This window comes from Mastomys coucha, unplaced genomic scaffold (assembly GCF_008632895.1).
Source record: "Mastomys coucha isolate ucsf_1 unplaced genomic scaffold, UCSF_Mcou_1 pScaffold8, whole genome shotgun sequence".
NCBI classification, from domain to species: domain Eukaryota; kingdom Metazoa; phylum Chordata; class Mammalia; order Rodentia; family Muridae; genus Mastomys; species Mastomys coucha.
In genome coordinates, this window is record NW_022196914.1 from 35135444 (window position 1) to 35154399 (window position 18956).

The following is an 18956-nucleotide window of genomic DNA, read 5'->3' on the forward strand; positions in this document are numbered from 1 at the left end:
TTCTGTAGGAGGACTCCTCGGGGCCACAGCTCAGCCTGTTTTTCCCGAAGACTCTAGTTATGGAAGACGTTTATCTCAAGCTATCCCTGACAGTGCTTGGGAGCACGTGTCACTCACACATGATGGCACATTTATACACAGTGTGCAATACTTCATAGACACTAGCCAGTGGTCACACCACGGAGGTGCCACGCCTCACTGGAGTTCTCACCCTGTCAGATTCTTGATAGTCAGTGCAGTTCTTGATTTTTTTAAAATTACTTTTAAGAACAAATGTTCTTAAAGAATTAACTGGGTGTAGTGAGTGAAGGGCTTCCAGCCAGCCTGAACGTGGCAAACATAACTCTGGCAGGCCTTGCCCTTCTCCCCGACTCCCTCTGCCTTGCTAAAAAAACATTAGATTCCATTCCTCAAGCTAGCCAGCAAGGTCTATCCAAGGTCCAGCAATCAAAAGCCCCCTTTGACTCATTAACATGCCCAATTAAAATTAAATACCTCATTCCTAATGCAGAGTGGAGGTGTGTGTGTGTGTGTGTGTCCTAACTTACATTTATAAACTGCTACTTGCCAATGGGCCACCTCTGTCACCTCTTTACCCCTCCAGGACAAACAACCCTTCTCCTCTCCCTTATTCCCTTCCTCTTCATCCTCTCTCTTCTAGCTTTGTCTCTTATTCATCCTCTATCTTCTAGCTTTGTCTCTTATTCCTGGGCCTCTCTCCCTGTGGGGCTCCTTGTGCTGAGAACGTGGTCTTGGGGGCTCCTGAGCCTGTTCTATCCCTTCAGTGAGTGTTGTAGTTTTGTGACTGGAGCAATGAGATCGGAGCCCTGACTGTTCTAACCTTCCAGGCTCAGTGTCCTGTCCTCAACAGGCCAATTTAACAAATAGGGAATAGTGAGAAGCAGAAAAAGATTTATCCGGTATGGCCACACTTGGAAGAGGAACAAAGCTATGCAGTGGTTCTCCCGACCCAGTCTCTCTCTGAGGAATTGAGGGGAGGTTTAGGCTTAACTAGAAGCCAAGATATCTGCATGACTAAGAGCCCTGGTCCAAGGGTTGGTCTGCCTATCTCATTGTCTGAGCTCCAGTCTGCCCTGCAAGGTGGTCTGCCAAGTTGTCACAAGCGTTAGACATCTCTTTCCTGGAAATAAGCTTTCTTTCTGGGTAGCACTAGGCCTCATTTGGCCTTTTCCTTCTCCCAGCATGAGATTCCTGAGAAAAATTCCAGTTTCTTGGGGGTCCTTAGTTTCAGTAGTTTGATAGCCACAGGGAGGGGCACAAATGTCTCAAATATCTTTATTTCTGCCAGGATGGTAAATGTTGTTGCTGGATTCATCTCCACTCAAAAGTCAATATTCAAGAAATGTGATCTGGAAGGGAAATCAGATTTATTCAAGGTCTGGCCCCTAGAATAGGAATGAGGGCCTCTCACTCTCAATGTTCTGCCTGAGGGTACTTGAGGATTTTACCAAGTGGGAAGGAAGGACACAGGACAGTGGTCTGGAAGGCTGTGTGCTGAATAGAGTCTTTGTCATCTCTGGTGGCTTCTTCAGTGTCTCCCTTCGGAACCTTCAGATATTTTTCCATGAGGGCACCCACCAGTCATGGAATTAGTGTCCACCATATACCACAGCATCACCTCATCTCAACCAAACCATTACAAAGATGCAGGTTCCCATCACGGTCTGTACCTCTGGGGTCAGCTCACGGTGCCCCAGATTTCCATGGTGGAACCCACTGTGGTTGTGTAGCTCAGTGACGGGAGAGCTGCTATGTGGAGTAGTAAGGTGCCTGGGTTTGGGTTTCTACGTGGCTTTCTGGAAACACAGTGTAAACCCTCTGGATTGTCTTTGTAATCACTGTTAGATCCACGAGGAGGAAACTCCCCCACCCTGACCCTGGGGAAAAAGATAGTGTTCGATTTCAGTTGGGACTCCTTCAAGACTTCAGGTCCTTGGAATGCGTTGCTTAAATCCTCAAGGCTTTAACCATTTTCTTGTGGTCTTTCTGTGGCTGACTTTCTGCTCCTTCCTTTGTGAACAAAGGTCACATTCTCTTTTGTTCCCATGCTAGTGGAGGTGAGGAGCTTCAGCGGAAGGAGGTGGGGGTGGGGTAGCATGGTGGATGTGAGAGGTGTACTTGTGCCAGCTTGTGCAGTCTTCTTCTTCTTCTTCTTCTTCTTCTTCTTCTTTTTTTTTTTGTGCAGTCTTGTCTTAATCTTAATCTCTGATTTTTTTTTTCCTGCCCAGTGTTTTTTTTTTTTTTAATCAGTTTATCAAGCCCAGTGTTTTGAAATCTCTAGCTTTTCACAGCAAATTGTCCACTATTTATTATTCTCTTGGGTCTACAGCTCCTACAGTGAATGCCAGGGGTGTTTTCTTTTGCCTCCTTTGGGATTGAACAAGCAGTATTTGTTTGATGCAACACTAGGGATAGGATAGGGATTGGACCTAGGCATGTGGCAGGAAATTGTTCTACAACAGAACCATATTCCTCTCCCAGAAGAGCGATTTTTAGAAGTAGGACTCACATTCTTAGTATGTGGCCCTAGCTTTTGTTGAAACAGCTGCCCATGGCTTACTCAGAAAGCTTGTAATTAAGGCCGTTTGCACCTGAGACCTCTGTGCTCTTACCTCAAAGGCATCTCTGGTTTTTGGACTCTGTTCCACACAGCTGCCATGTCTAGGCAGTAACTTAGATTGATCTTCATGGCTGGCCCCCATCTCATGGTCTTCATTTCTGAACTTCTGGCCCTGTGGTTTTATGGGTCTGGAGATGTCTGGAGATGTCTTTTTGGTTTTTCGAAACAGAGTTTCTCTGTGTATCCCTGGCTGCCCTCACTCTGTAGACCAGGCTGGCCTTAAACTCAGAAATCAGCCTGCCTCTGCCTCCCAAGTGCTGGGATTAAAGGCGCGCGCCACCACGGCCCGGCTTGAAGATGCCTTGAACCTGCAGTTATCTTCCAGGAGACATTTGCCGAGTGGTCATGTAGGAGGTAGACATCCTAGACTCCTGGGCTGACCCTTCCTTTGACCATCCAAAATAAGAATTCTGCTGTGGTCAGAGATGGGGTTAAAATTATTTTTGCTTTTGTTCTTTTTAAAATGGGCTAGAGAGATGGCTCAGTGGTTAAGAGCACTGACTGCTCTCCCCGAGGTCTTGAGTTCAATTCCCAGCAGCCACATGGTGGCTCACAACCATCTGTCATGGGATCTGATGCCCTCTTCTGGTGTGTCTGAAGACAGCGACAGTGTACTCACATACATAAAATAAATAAATAAATCTTTAAAACAAACACAAACAAACAAAACAAAAAGCACCTGTTGCTCTTGCAAAGGACTTGGGCTTAGGACCCAGCATCTATATGGTAGTTCACAACCATCTATAACTCGAATTCCATGAGATCTAAAGCCCTCTTCGGACCTCTGAGGATACTACTAGGCATGCACACACATGGTGCACAAACCTACATGCAAAAACAAAACAAAAAACAAAAACCACAACAATAACAACAAAATTAAGTTCACTTAACTTGATAACCTAGAACACAAAGTTAGAGAGGGAGAGAGAGAGAAAGACAGAGAGGGAGAGGGAGAGATACTGATTTTTAAGTCAGGGTGAGCAGATCTATCTCCTGAAACATACACCACCCCTATGGTAAAACATTCCTAATCATAACACGGTACAGTAGAACTACATGTACCCGTTAGCGGAACTAACCTCTACTTGGTGATCTCTCTCCCCCTCCCTTCCCCTCCCTTCCCCTCTAAGTATTGAACTCAGAGCCTCAGGCATCTATATATGCAAGTGCTCTGCTCCCTCAGCCCTGACCCTGCCTCTAGAGAGATTTTTTGTTAGTTTGGTTTTGGACTTAGCCATATCCTGGTATTGCACGGCTATGGGCCACAGTGCAGTTTGTCTTGTAGAAAGGGTCAAGCTTGCCTCGAGGGGTAGGGGTGGGGGAGGCTGACCTGGTATAGTGAGTTTAGAGTTGTGAGGGCCATGTGATATGGTTGTACCTCAATAGCAATCAAAGCTCATTCTCAAAATGTATTTTTAACTCATGCCCCGAGGAAACAGAAATTAATGACTTGCATTATTTACACAAGGAAGTTCACTCTGGATGGCAGCAATTTTTAACATTATGTTTGTCTGACTCTGTCATGGGACATTAGTCAAATATTTAAGGTTTGAACAGGGTGATTAAGCCAAGAGAGTTATCTAAGGCAGCAACTGCTAGGCAAACATTTTTCTCCTTCTCTCTTCTTTTAATGAAGTAGAAGAAGAGAACTGGGTAGGGTGGGGGGGTGGGGAGGTAGATTTTAGTTTGGTCTTTAAAGCAAAATTCAAACTTTAAAATGTGAGAAGATGAAAATTGAGTCAGTTTAGTAAGAATTTACTGCCCTTAGCAGTGAGTATGCAGGACCCCGGGCACACACAGAAATACTCAGAGGGTGAGTGTTCCTCAGCCTATTGAGAAGGGTCCACCCACAGTGCCTCGGTCTCCAGCTGCCCTGTGGCCTTGCTGAGCGGCTGCCCCTTAGGGTGAAAGCCATGGCTAGAAGGTGTTACTCATTTATCTGGAAGTCCTTCTGGGATCCACCAGTGGACCCTGTGGGTTTGGTTTTTTTGTTTTTTTTTTAAGATTTATTTTATTTATTTTATGTGTATGGGTACACTGTAGCTGTACAGATGGCCATGAGCCATCATGTGTGTGGCTGCTGGGAATTGGACTCAGGACCTCTGCCCGCCCTGCTAGCTCTGGCCTGCTGGCTCTGGCATAATTCACTGTAGCTGTCTTCAGACGCATCAGAAGAGGGCGTCCGATCTCATTATGGGTGATTGTGAGTCACTATATGGTTGCTTGGATCTGAACTCAGGACCTTCGGAAGAGCAGTCAGTGCTCTTAGCCGCTGAGCCATCTCTCCAGCAACCCTGTGGGTTTTTGAGGAGCTGGTATTATTTCCCAGCAGGGCTACACTGCAGATGTCCAGCCCCAGGCTTCAAGGGCCTTGGGTTGATATCCATGGCCCCTCTAGTGGGCTGAGGGTCCTGCAGTAGTTTCTGCTCTGCTTGCCCAGGTGCCTTTCGGTGGGTGCGGCAACAACATCCCCCAGGGTCTCTAAGACTGCCACCTGCCTGCAACCAAAGAATGACCTTTGGCACAGGCCTGTGTCACCTTGCCGAAGCAAATTTAATAATAGGACAGAGATCATGGTGGGAGGCAGCCTGCTTATCTCTGGGCTGTGGCATCTGGTTGCTAAAGGACGGTGCAGTACTTTGTCTGACCAGTGCTGCACATGTTACAGAATATGCTTGGTTTAGGCAGGGCAGGAAGTCATCCGCTAGTCCCAGCAGACAGACCCCACTAAGCTGTGTCTTGCTTTTCCCAGATAGGTTGTGTGTGAATGTATGCTTCTCTATAAAAGCAGCGGTGTCCCTTAGCCACTTTTATTCTGCTTTGACATATACCCCAGGAACTGTGCTGTTCATTCCATACAGGGGAAACTTAAGAAAAATCATCCACAATAGCTAAGAGGTGGAAAGAACTCGAGTGCCCATCAGGTAAGCGAGACATGGTCCATCCCATGGTGGAAATGTTACTGGGTCTGAAAAGGAAGGACACTCTGACAAAAGCTGCACCATGGATGAGCCTCCAGGACATTGTGCTCAGTGAATTGAGCCAGTTACGAAAGGACTGATGTGTGACTCCAGTCCTGTGATGTTTCCAGGAAGAATGGCGGGGTCGGGCTGGGGAGCTGCCGTTTCTTGGAGACAGAGCTATATTTTGAGAAGGCGTTGGTATTGGTGATGCTATATAGCTATGGGAAGCATTTCAGGCCAAAGAATGATGTTAACATTTATTCTATTTGTACTTTTTTCTTTGCAATTAAACAGAATAAATTATTTTAAAAAGAAAAAGTAATAGTGGTGCATGCCTGTAATCCCAGCACTTGGGAGTCAGAAGCAGGAGGCTGAAGTAACTTCAGAGGTCTGCTTGGTCTACATACTGAGTGATAGGCTAATGAATGCTATTCATCAGGATCCTGTCTCAAAATTAAATAAGCAAGCAAGCAAACAAACAAACACTGCCCCCCCTTGAAAACCAACCCCCTCAAACCAGGAAATAGCAGTCAAATGACCAGATTAAGTTTTTCTTTTTCATTCATTAACATATTTGAGTAGTGTGGTGGCGGGGATATTTCATGGCATGCATGTAGAGGTCAGAGGATAACTTTGTGGACTTCATTCTCTCCCACCTTTGCTTGGGTTGGAGGATCAAACTCCGGTTTGAGTGGCAAGTAAGTAGATGTTTTTAACAATCACCCACAAGGTACCAGCAACCTGTGGACAGTGACCTGTGGACAACTGTTGTTAGTGTGACATGTGACAGCTCAATGGCCACAGTTACTCTGCAAGGAGGAATTTTCAACTTGGATAGATGTCAGCCATGATTCTGACACTGAGTGGGTTTGTGAATCTTACCTCCAAAGTCTCCTTGACCTTGACCAGCCCACAAGGGAAGGGGACTGGCTTGGTCAAAGGGTCAGTTTGTCCTGATCTTCAGTCAAACTGGAAGGAGAAAGGGTCAGTTGATGCAGCTTGAATGTGAGAAACACGGAGTCTAGAGCATGCAGGGGTGGGCCCTGTGTGGGAAGAGCTGGCTGTATCCCTGTAGCCTGAGATAGAACTCCTACTGTGTGCACAGCCACAGCTGTGATGCCATCCAGGGGAACTGTGACTTAGGAGTGGACTGCTGGGCTGAGGAGGTTGGTATGGGACTCACCCTGCCATTCAGGAGCCACGCTTATCTTCTGGGCATTCCACCACCTACGAGTCACTGGATGCCATCTACTCTGAGGCCAGGATGTACACATAACTGCTTCTTTCTATCAGAACCTTCTCAGTTCCTAAGAGCAGCCCAGGTACCTGTCCCATAGGGCCTGGGCAGAGGCTTCCTGGCCCTTCCATCCATTCCAGGCTCTTAGAACTTGTTTCCTTGTTCTGACCCTGCCCTCCTTTTTGAGCAAGTGACTTGGCCACTGTGGAACACCCCTCCCCCCCTAAAAGGCATTATGTTATTATTGTGCCTATAGATGTTGTTTTCTTTTCCAGAGTTGTTTGAGAGGCTGTGTACAAAAAGGGCTTAGGGTATGTATTAGTCAGGGTTCTCTAGAGGAGCAGAACAAATATATTATATATTACATGCACACATACCACACACCCCAGGGTAATTAAAGAGCTTCAAGTGTTCCTGGGACAAATTCAATGTTGGGCTGCTGTCCTGGAGAAAGCACTGGCCTTGAATTTAGGCCTCCTCCTTACCCAGTGTGGTTGTAAAGGTTGTGAGCTCTATAGCCACAATGGGGTTGATAGGGAAGATAAGGCTGGGACTGTCCCTGGCCTTGGTGCAGGGTGGCCACCATGGGGCCAGATCATTGTTTAGGAATTCTTCTTCTAGAAGTTCATCTCTTGGAGCCAGGTACCAGGGCCTGGACTGGGAACCAGATGAGTTCTTGTATACTTTGTTGGTTTTGTGATTTAACAAACATTTTCTGGCTTGCCCTTTTCTGTTGACAGAAGGTTATGTCAGAAATAACCCCGTTCTCTCCTTGCCAAGTAAGTGTGGAACTTGTAGACTGGCAAGCAGTCACTTGGGCATGGTGTAGGGCCCTGGATTGGTTAGTTCTGAAATCTCTGTTACAACAAAAAGCATAGCCTTGGGCATTGAGGTTGGATACTGGGAGAATAGTTTTGTACTTTTTAAAGGCTGAATCAACTTCCATTTTCTTACTGAGGGCAGCTCATGTAGAGTGAGACCCATTTCTACAGTCTGAATTCTGTGCATACAACCTCTGTTCCCTGCCAGATCAGGTCAAACGACATGACCATCTTCTACACTGGAGGGGTCTTCTATATAGTCTTCAGGTCTGGGGTTTCCACTTCAAACCTCAGGTAGACAAAATTGCAAACACCTGCTTTAACCTTCAGCAAGATCATGAGGGCACCCATTAAAATGTGTGGCCAATGGTTCCAATTTTCAAGACTGTGGATGCACTGGGGAACTCTGTTTAACATTTCCATGGTCTGAGCGCTCAGTCTTCTGGTCTCTGTTGAACTGGTGTTTCTGGATCATTGGCTTTTCTGGTCCCTGCTGTACAGTGTGCAGAGGTGGCTGCAGGTTACTCGTGCCTCTGCCAGCCTGGGAACTATGGCTTGGAGCAGTCTCTTACATGTGCCTGCAGGTGCCTGCCCAAGCATGATGTCCCCAGTGGAGTAGCTGATTAGTCTTTCCCTTTTTTCTATTTCTCTGTGTAGTATGCACCTGTGTACAGTGGCTGTCATGTGCACTGGGCTCCCTCCTCCACCCATGCTTGGGGGAACAGAAATGTGCAGATTTTCATGGAGAATAATTTTCCAGTTTACCCTGGGAGATGATTAGGTTTGGAGGTCACAAAGGGATGCTGATGGCCAATCTATACTTGGCAGCTGCTGATGACAAACAACATTGCAAGTTAGGTTTCTTTGTTAGCCTCTGGAGGCCACATCAGGCCACATAAGGGCTCCCATAGCTTGAGAACATCTGAGCAATGAACTGGACTTGTCAGTCCCTACAGCTAAGCAGAGGGACTTGAGCTGAAAACAGTGATGGGCAGTGCAATCTGAGATGGTGACCAGACAGTGGCATTGAATGGCCTTTTGGGTGACACTCTGTGCATACCGTTGGTCTAAGTGGACTGGATTTTGGATGAAGAAAGAATAGCATTGTGGTTGCCTGAAGGCAGACTGGGATTACATACATGTACAGACATGCCCAGCTATAGTTCTTTTTTCAAATGTGTCTATCTCTTGGCCCCATTTCTTCTGGCTGACTGAGCACCAGCAAGGTCTATTACTATGGCATGATATCCACACGCTGGGAAAACAGACAGCACTGAACATTGCACCCAATGAAACTATGGAAGAGTATTTTGTCAATACACTCAGGTACACTGGGAGCTTGAGTAGAGAGGGGATGCCCACTGAGCTTGGCAACTTACAAGAGGAAGAGCCCATTGAAAGGGCAGAGTAGCCTATGGGGATGTTTTAATCCCCACAAAGTAGAGGTGTAAGGTTTCCATCAACACAGTATGGAGAGCCTCAGGACCCATGTAGCACCAAGTGTTTTAACTTGAAAGAAAGTAAATGGCTCACACAGAACCAGTGGACAGTACATCAGCTACCACACCTTCTTAGATATGTGAGGGATGTTCTGCTGACTTCAAAGGTTACAAAAAACCGGAATGTAACTGTGCTTTACCAGAGCCCAAGGCTCCTGACCCTAACTTACCCCTCATAGAACAGTGCTAGGTGGTTCCTTCCTGACCATTGCTGGAGTAATGTGCATTGGGGAAGTCCTATATGAAGCAGGCTATGGTCTTGGTCTATCTTGAAGGCAGCCTCCCAAAGAAGGGTTCAGCCTGGGCTAACCCTCAGGTGCCAGGGCCTAGGGTTATAGGTGACAAAGCCTAGAGGGTACAGGAAGTTCCTTTGTGCCTATGACTATGGGCACCAAAGCCCTGGACCTTTATAAGACAAGCAGTCACAGCTAGGAGTAGGTATTGCTGGTGTGCCTTGGTTCCTTGAAGCTAATGGTTTGGGGTGAATGATACCATCTAGGAGAGACCTGTGTTTCCACGTGTACTGTACCACTGGTCTCAGCAGTAGCTGGGTAGCAGTGCTTCATTTGGCCTAGCTGGTCTCTGTGAGCAAGGGCAGACTTCTCTGAGGGAAGAAGGTGACAAGAGAGCCAGGCCTTTGCATCTTAGTTCTTGAGTGCTTTAAAAGCACTTCAGAGGTACTGGGGAGAGGGCCTGATTGCAAGTGTTTTACGGAACCCCATGACTCATGTAGAAATCTGGGTACGCCTTTGTATTTGTAATCCTAGCACTCCTGGGAGATGTCAGGTGGAGACAGGTGACTTCCTGGAAGCTCCAGTTAGATTAGGCTCTGTGTCAACAGTGCCAAGCCAATGATGGACCCTATCTTGAACAAAAGGAAGAAGGTGTGTAAGGGCCCACAGTGGGGGTTGTCACATGCAGTATCCATGTGCATACCTAAACATCACAAGCACACACACACACACACACATATACATACACGCTCGAATGCACACACATGCTCACACCTGGAGGGGGGATAGGGAGGGAGCGCAATGGATCGTGTGATGCATATCTCATTGCAGCTTGAGAAATCTTACAATGTAGTGCTCATTGAATAACATGTTCTCAGAGTTTTCCAGTTTTCAGTCTCTGCATGCACGGTCTCCTGTCAAGAAAAATGTAGTTTCATAGGTTGAGTATTTACGTACCAGACTTTGGTGTCCTGTCTAGAGCAGGTATAAAGCACAGTTACATTCCGGTTTTTTGTAACCTTTGAAGTCAGCAGAACATCCCTCACATATCTAAGAAGGTGTGGTAGCTGATGTACTGTCCACTGGTTCTGTGTGAGCCATTTACTTTCTTTCAAGTTAAAACACTTGGTGCTACATGGGTCCTGAGGCTCTCCATACTGTGTTGATGGAAACCTTACACCTCTACTTTGTGGGGATTAAAACATCCCCATAGGCTACTCTGCCCTTTCAATGGGCTCTTCCTCTTGTAAGTTGCCAAGCTCAGTGGGCATCCCCTCTCTACTCAAGCTCCCAGTGTACCTGAGTGTATTGACAAAATACTCTTCCATAGTTTCATTGGGTGCAATGTTCAGTGCTGTCTGTTTTCCCAGCGTGTGGATATCATGCCATAGTAATAGACCTTGCTGGTGCTCAGTCAGCCAGAAGAAATGGGGCCAAGAGATAGACACATTTGAAAAAAGAACTATAGCTGGGCATGTCTGTACATGTATGTAATCCCAGTACTTGGGAGGTAGAGGCAGGAGGATCAGGAATTCAGTCATCTTTGGCTATATATCAAAATTTGAGTCCAACCTGGGCTATGAAACCCCGTCTTTAGAAACAATAGAGGGGGAGGGCAGGGAAAGGGGCGGGGCTAAGTGTCAAGCCGCTGCCGGTCTGGGTGGTGTTCTGAGGAGGAGGTCACTGTTTCCGCCTAAGGTCCCCCTGATCAAGGGAAACTGGTGCTAGCCCTTCCCTGTTTGCTATGGATAGCTCCTGGAGGGAGGTGTGGTGACAATAAGGCCTGAACAAGCTGCATCTTACCCCCTACAGGAGCTGGAGGAGTAACTGTATATTCCTGTTCGGCCCATAGCTCCCTCAAGCTCTTTCCTGGCAGAGGGCAGAAAGCAGGCCATATTGGGCACAGCTGAGCTTTCACAGAAATGGCTTTTCTGAGTTGGTTTCAAAACGTTTTATTCTCATCCATAACTCCCGTATCGCAGCCGGGTCACTGGTCTGGCAGCTGCCTTGCAGACCCTGTCCCTGATTGAACTGGGCCAGGTCACCCGGCTGGCACTGTTCCACGGGTTGTGAGCAGCTCTAGCTATAATAGCTGTGTTTTTCTTTGACCATCGAAAACAGTTTTGGGTGACTCGTTGTCCCTGGGGGCTATGACTTTTTGTAGGATGTGTCAGGTCTGTCTCTCTCTGTCTCTCTGTCTCTCTCTCTGTCTCTGTCTCTCTCTGTCTCTCTCTCTCTCTCTCTCTGTCTCTCTCTCTCTCTGTCTCTCTCTCTCTCTCTCTCTCGGTTTTTCAAGACAGGGTTTCTCTATGTAGCCCTGGCTGTCCTGGAATTCACTCTGTAGACCAGTCTGGCTTCGAACTCAGAAATTGCCTGCCTCTGCCTCCCAAGTGCTGGGATTAAAGGCGTGCGCCACCACCGTCCGGCTGCTCCGTTCTCTCTTGATGAGTGTTTGTTTCCAGTTTTTCACCAGTCTTTCATTGAAAATACACAAGGTTCTGAAATTCCGGAAGATCTGTGACTTCCTCCATGTGATACTCTGGAACTCTTTGCTCGGATCTTCCTGTCACTACTACCCTCGGAATTTACCTATCCTTGGAGACAAACGTAAGGGAGGAAGTGCCATCCATCCTCCAAGTTTGGGCTGCAAGGGTTCCCCGGGCTGGATCATGGAACACTCCTGCCAGCAGGTACAAAGAGGCTGGGATTACCTAACTTAGTCCCAGGGTGCACAGCTTCCCCTGACTATCCATTACTCGCTGGGCTAGGTTAGCAGCCTGACCTGGTCAGGGCCCCGGGTCCAGATCACCAAGGTTGGTGGGGATGGGGAGCTGGAGACTGAGAGAAAGGGGCCACGGTCTGTGGGGTGGTGGGAGAAGAGCCCCACGGGAGTTTGGAGTGAAAATGGAAGAACTGAAACTGAGGAAGTGGTGAATCCCGCTCTTGGAGGGCGGGAGGGCTCGGAGCCTGTGTCGTGGGTAGGGGTGAGAGGAGGACGCGGTCCTGCGGGGCGGAACTGGTGTCTCCTGTGCTTAGAGAGGTGTGCATCTGTGGGCAGTTCATTCGGCGGTGGCCTCTAGAGGATGGGTTTGTGGGTACGGAGTCCTTGACGTTACAGTGCTCTGGTGGGACTATGGCTACAGGGGCGGAGTTTCAGGGGGCGGATCCTTTAGTGGGCGTGGCCATTTCGGAAGCCGCCCGACCCCGCCCCGGGCAAACTTTTCCTGAGCCGCGGGGGCGGGCAGGTGAGGTCACGTGGCAGGCGGGGCGGGCCGGGCCGGGCGGACCCCGCCCCTACGCCGGACTCTGGCGGCTGCTCTGGAGCAGCGTGTGGCAGCGAGGGACCGCAGAGTCTAACGGAGCCATGCCCACGAACTTTACGGTGGTGCCGGTGGAGGCGCGCGCCGACGGCGCCGGGGATGAAGCTGCTGAGCGCACGGAGGAACCCGGGTCTCCCGAGAGCGCCGATCCTGCCTCCCCTACGCCGGGTGAGCTTGGCCGCACCTGCAACGGGACAAAGGCAGAGGCAGGGCCCTTCTGCTGCCGCTGGGCCGCTCTGGCTCGTTGGTTGGCGGCGGCCCGCGCGGCGCGGAGCGGGGCGATGGGAAGGGGTCAGAAGGGCCAACTGGTGCCTGCCTGGCTCGGAGGAGTGACCCGAGACCGGGAGAGGATTCTTGGGCTGGTGGTTTGTTGGCCCTGTTGGTTCAGACTCTTGAATTAAGTGCTCTGCTCCTCGCTTGGGCTGCATGGGGCGCCCACGGCATATCTCCCTGTTGGTCTGACTCAGTCAGCCCTGGGGGTACGGTTCCCACCTCTCTGTATGGCCTGACTGGTCAGCCCTGGGGGCGCGGTTCCCACCTCTGTGCATGGCCTGACTGGAGCACCGGAAACTACTTGGTCTGGCAACTCTGACGGGACTAGGGAGGAGTTGCAGAGCTACTGGAGGTACCTATGGAACGGGAAGGCCCAGGTGTCTAGGTGGTACCTGGGAGAGCTGGAGGTACAGACCCCTGGATGGGTGATCTCATTGACGTACAGCTTCCTCTGGGCAAGCTTTCCTTTGCTCCAGGATGGCCCCGTGCAGTCATCCAATAAATCCGACTGGGATCCCAGATCTGCCTCCACTGACCTTGGACCAGTCAAACCTCCCTTGGGATCTTAGAGGAAGGACAGAGGCCCATGTAAGCCTGGGGAGGGGGCCGCGCACTCTGAGCGCGGGCTTCTCTTTGCTGCTCTTTGTTCCTTGGATCCGGAGCTCTCTGGCACTTTCACTTTCCACGGGGTGGGGATGGGCCTGGGAATCTCTCTCCATCCCACTTCTCAGCACCCCCTCTGCTAATGCCAAGTCACCTTGAACTGACTGCTTCCTCCCTGTTCCAACTCTTTTCTAGACCTAGATCCTAATAGGCCCTACTCCAGCTGTTGAGGTGAGAGGACCTCAACCCAGCACTAAGCCACAGCTCCAGCTGGCCTTGCACATACCCCCCACATCTTATATTGGAGGCTCCAGCTCCAGGCTCTGGGTCTGGAAGGAAAAGTGGGTGCAATCCTCAAGAGACGGATCTTTCACGTGGCCTCAGAGCTTTCGCTGCCCAGAATACAGGCAGTAGAAACTGCAGCTTCCTCTAGTCACACTTTTTAGGAGCCTGCATTCACGGACTAGGAGTGCCGGGCCCGGAAGTGGCCTAGCCCAGGTCAGCAGCCCGCCTGTCTCACTTTGTGACCCTCTCCCTGAGATGCTGAACTGTTCAGCCTTCTCTGCACAGACAAAGCATGCTATGTCTCAGGGCTGCTGCCTGGCTAACCACGTAAGATCAGTTGTAAGGTGGAGGCAGAATCTAGAAGTCCAAACACAGTGTCCGGCAGCCGTGGAACTGTGGAGGGTCAGCAGCATCACAGAGGCCCCCAGAGTAGAGCCCCAATAGCTCTGCCTGGTGCCCAGTGGCCTGAGGCAGACAGTTCTACTCATCTGCAGACGTCCCATAGGATGAGTGTCTCAGGCAGAGGTGATTTTCCTTTTGATTCATTTCTTGTTCCCTGCACTATCAGAGGCCCTCAAGTGGTGCCTGACGTCAGTCGGGGCTGAGGATTCAGCGTCTAGGCAGGGAAGTAACTATCAGGCTGCCTACCACTTGCCACAGTTTAGGTTAACAAGAGGACAAGCATGCATTTTTAATTTAATTCATTAGTTGTTTTGAGATGAGGTCTTTTGCAACCTTGAACGCAATTTGTAGCTGAAGATGACCTTGAACTCCTGATCCTGGAGCCTCTGCCAACTGCTTGTATTACAGTAATGTGTTGCCACACCCACTTTTTTAAAAAAAATGCATTGCTGGTCGGGATTGAACCCGGGCTTGCTACTTTGCTAGGCAAATGCTCTACCAGCTGAACCACATCCTGAGTGTATGTGTTTAACGATCCTTTTATGCTCCAATTTGGCTGGGCTTGTATAGAACTTGGCAGTTTGGTACTCTTATTTCTATAAAGATGATTTTGGAAACTTCAGCCACTGTACCATGACAGGGGTGACTGTGTTGTAGTCACACGTCTGCTGGGGTTTGTCCTGATTTCTTCCTTTTTTTTTTTTTAAATTTATAGTTATTATTTATTTATTTTTGTTTGTTTTCAGTTTGTTTTCATTATTTTACTTATTTACATTCCAGTCCTTGGTTCCCGTCTCCCCCTTTCGGTCCTCCCACAGTTCCTCATCCCATCCCTCTAACCCCTTGCCTCCGAGAGAGTACTCCCCCCACCCCGCCCCCTCTGCCTCACGTCTCTCGAGGATTAGGCACATCTTCTCCCACTAAGGCCCGACCAGGCAGACTTCTGCTATATTTGTGCCAGGGGCCTCCTACAGGTCTGCGTATGACCCTGGTTGGTGGCGTAGTCTCTGGGAGCTCCCTGGGGTCTGGGTAAGTTGAGACTGCTTGCTGGTCTTCCTATGGGGTTGCTCTCCCCTTCAGCTTCTTCAGTCCTTCCTCTAATTCAACCATAGGGGTCCCTGACAGTTCAATGGGTATAAGTATCCACTTCTGTCTCAAGTCAGCTGCTGGTAGGGCCTCTGAGAGGACAGCCATGCCAGGCTCCCATCTGTAAGCACATCATAGCACCAGTAATAGTATCAGGCCTTAGTGCCCTCCCATGAGATGGATCTCAAGTTGGGCTGGTCTTTGGACTGCCTTGTCTTGATTTCTAACAGGAGCAGCAGACCCCAGCCAGGGGTAGGGAAGGTACCTCATACTTAATTTTTGGTGGGAAAGTCCTATACAGGCAGGAAGAAGGCTTTCCAAAGATTGGCTGTGTGGATCTATACCATGTGTGTGGTCATGTATGTGGGCATGCATGTGAGCAACAGGCCAGGGCCAACTTGCCTGATCACAGGAGTCCTCTTTGTACACTGCAGCCTTGTCTTGCCTCCTATTCAGATCCCTTGGTAGTTCTTGGAAGAATCGTTTTCTAGACATGCCTCCTGCATGTTGTTTGTGATGGAGTGAGTTTGGAGACCTCATTAGATCTACACAGATCCAGGCTGCAGTTGAACTGGGCCCTCCTTGGCTATCCCAGCTTAAACAGCCAGTGTCTTTGGAACCAGCATGTGGGTCTAGCATCTGACCCACATTCTGTCTAGTCTGCCTTGGGATCTCAAGCTGTGAACATGTGACTATAGGGAACCCACAGCCCTCTTGGGCCTGGTGCAGCTTCTATCCCAGGGACACAGGTAGGTAGGGTGAGGTTAGGAAGTGGACCTTTCCCTAGGCCATACATCAGGCTGAGTCTTAACCTTGACCTCCTCTGGTGCTGTGAGACCCAGGCAGGGCCTGGGCTGGCAGTTTAGTGGCAGATATGCAGTTGGTCCTATATTGTAGATAGTGTGTGTCTATTTATAAAGTCCTTGGCCCTATGTGAGGAGCTAGCCTCCTAACATATATAAGTGAAAATCGGTTGGGTAAGGAGAGGGCAGGCGTGGTGAGTGTGACATTCACATTTTGCTTCCACAGTTTTTTTTAGCTTCTGTTTCCCCTTTTGGTCAGGACCCTTCCTTAAGCATGTGTTCTAGAAGCACTTGGGATTGTGCATCTAGACAGGGAGCATGCCCCTCACTCAGTCTTACAGCAGGGCAGATGTTGGACTTGGATTTTATTTATTATGAGATTCCTCTAGAAGTGGCAAGCACATGTGAATTCTTGGTGTTCTGCGGGAATTTTTTTTCAGTGGAGAGGACACTGCTTGGGGCCAGGACTCTTCCTATCAGAGTGGGTCAGCCGGGCGGTGGTGGTGCATGCCTTTAATCCCAGCACTTGGGAGGCAGAGGCAGGTGGATTTCTGAGTTCAAGGCCAGCCTGGTCTACAGAGTGAGTTCCAGGACAGCCAGGGCTATACAGAGAAACCCTGTCTCGGAAAAAAAACAAAAAACAAACCAGAGTGGGTCATCATTAGATCTCAAGACCTATGGGGAACCTGTCAGGGAATGTGCAGGGCCCCTAGTGAGGTGCCCCAGGCCTGGGAAAGGAGATTCCACAATGGAGTCTTTCTAGGGTTTACTGGAAGGTAATCACTACCTGGGGGCCCTTCCACTCCAGGTCCGATCTCTGCAGGCTTCCTGCAGTCTGGTTGCAGGTCCCCTTTCAGATTCCACCCACGTGGTAGGTAGCATGCTCCTTAGCTGACTTCATGTTAGTCACCTGGGGACTTCTTCCCTCTGTAGAGGTGACCCTTTCTCTTGATAACACTAAGGGAGGCAGTCCTGAGTCACCTTTGTCCTGTCTGGAGGTTGAGTGGAGGCTGGGCAGTGGATAGTGTTCTGCGCCCTCAGGGCTGCTGCTGACAGGGATCACAGTTAGGACAAAAAGATTCAGAGAAGCAGACAGTTAGGAAGAGGATGGAGCAGGGGACTTGAGGTCCTGCTCTGCGAGGCTAGGACAAGAACTAACAGCCTCATCCTGGGATTTTCAGAAAAGGGGTGTGTCACACTGGTGCTAGAGATCCTAGCAGGGGCTGATGGGCAAGGACCTTCTCACCCTTGCCTGGAGTCCTTGAAGGTGGGTCTGAGTGTGTGAACGCGGACCCTAATACCTTCTTCAAGGTGGGGATGAGGGTCTTTTCCAGGGATAGCAGCACCTGATGTGTGTGGAATCAGAGTAAGAGGGAAACAAGCACTGTTTTTCCTTTTCAATCCATAGACCCATGCTGCATGGTAGGGTGCTTGCCTTGGGGCTGTGAGCATTCGTTTTTTAAGACAAAAGCTACACACAACCGCAGGAAGAAACAAAGGAGCTCACTGAAGCAGGTGACTGCTGGGAACCCAGGTGGCTGTGGGCTGTGCCCTACCTCCTCTTGTCTGTATCCGAGCAACAGGCCCTTCCCTTAGGAATCAGTGGTACAGGTGTCAGCACCAGTCTTCTTGTTAGGCCCATGTTTCTATGGGTGAGCATGCTGTGTGAGCACGTGAAGGTTGGAGCTGGTTCCTCCCCAATGGAAGGTAATATGGTATTAGGGATTGCCATTTTCCATGGTCATGGACTGCCTAGCAAGTGTCTTGGTGTCACTGGCGTGGCCTTCAGGACTGATGAGGCACTTGAATGTTCTCTTTCCCCAGTCATTGCCTTTTTTTTTTAAAATTTTTTTTTTTAGATTTATTTTTATTTATCTTTTGTGTATGAGTACACTGTAGCTGTACAGATGTCTGTGAGCTATCATGTGTGGCTGCTGGGAATTGAACTCAGGACCTCTGCCGGCCCACTGGCTCCGTCTCCAGCGTAATTCACTGTAGCTGTCTTCAGATGCGCCAGAAGAGGGTGCCAGATCTCACTACGTGTGGTTTCGAGCCACCATGTGGTTGCTGGGATCCGAACTCAGGACTTTTGGAAGAGCAGTCAGTGCTCTTACCTGCTGAGCTATCTCGCCAGCCCCCCCCTTTTTTTTTTAATATTTAATCTGAGGGTCCTCCTGGACCTGGAAATGCATCCTTTTCTGAAATGTCGCCCAGGCTTCCTAACCACTGTGCTGGATGGATGGATGTCTTAACTGCTCCAAAGGGTTGAAGAGACAGCTCCTGTGATGAAGGGTCATTTAAGAGCCCTACCTAATGCCATGAGCTTAAGACCAAGCAGACTTGGGCTGTCTGGGCACCGGGCATTGCAGTCACATTGATCTAAAAGGATCACCTAGTAAGGCAGTGTCTCTCTTGGGCCTGGTGCACCTGTGGCCAGATGGATTCCCTGCCTCACCCTGGCACAGTAGGAACCTAGCATGGTATGTAGGGCAATACGTGATGGAGAGTGAGGTCTGTGGGGCTGAGTGTCAAGAGGACATGGGTAGGATGCTGATCTGTTGCCTGCTGGAGCAGTGGGAGAGTGGGCATTTGTTCATTGGGACATGGGAGCAATGAAGAATCCTAGTAGGGTGTGTAGAGATCATACAGACCACGTGCCAGTGGTGGCAGAGACAAACTGATGACTTCCAGAAAGACACCCTTGTAGCCTTAGGAGACTTTTGAAGGGCCTAGGCTGAGGATGAAGTGGTGACTCAGGGTAGCCACGGGGTGCTGAGGTGGCTGGTGGCG

At 49.4% G+C, this 18956-nt stretch overlaps 1 protein-coding gene across 3 annotated transcripts in view; it reads left to right on the forward strand.

Moving 5' to 3' along the window:
* Positions 1-18956, forward strand: part of Slc12a7 (solute carrier family 12 member 7) — an 84090-nt gene that overhangs the window by 16524 nt on the left and 48610 nt on the right. Inside the window, exon 1 of one of the 3 annotated variants that reach the window (XM_031360723.1) lies at positions 12543-12882. The exons of 1 other annotated variant lie outside the window; for it this stretch is intronic. In XM_031360723.1, the coding sequence (XP_031216583.1) occupies positions 12759-12882 (124 nt within the window). In that variant the 5' untranslated portion in view covers positions 12543-12758. Of the gene's footprint in view, positions 1-12542; positions 12883-18956 lie in introns of those variants that run through there. One more of the 3 variants, XM_031360724.1, reaches the window with a different exon arrangement.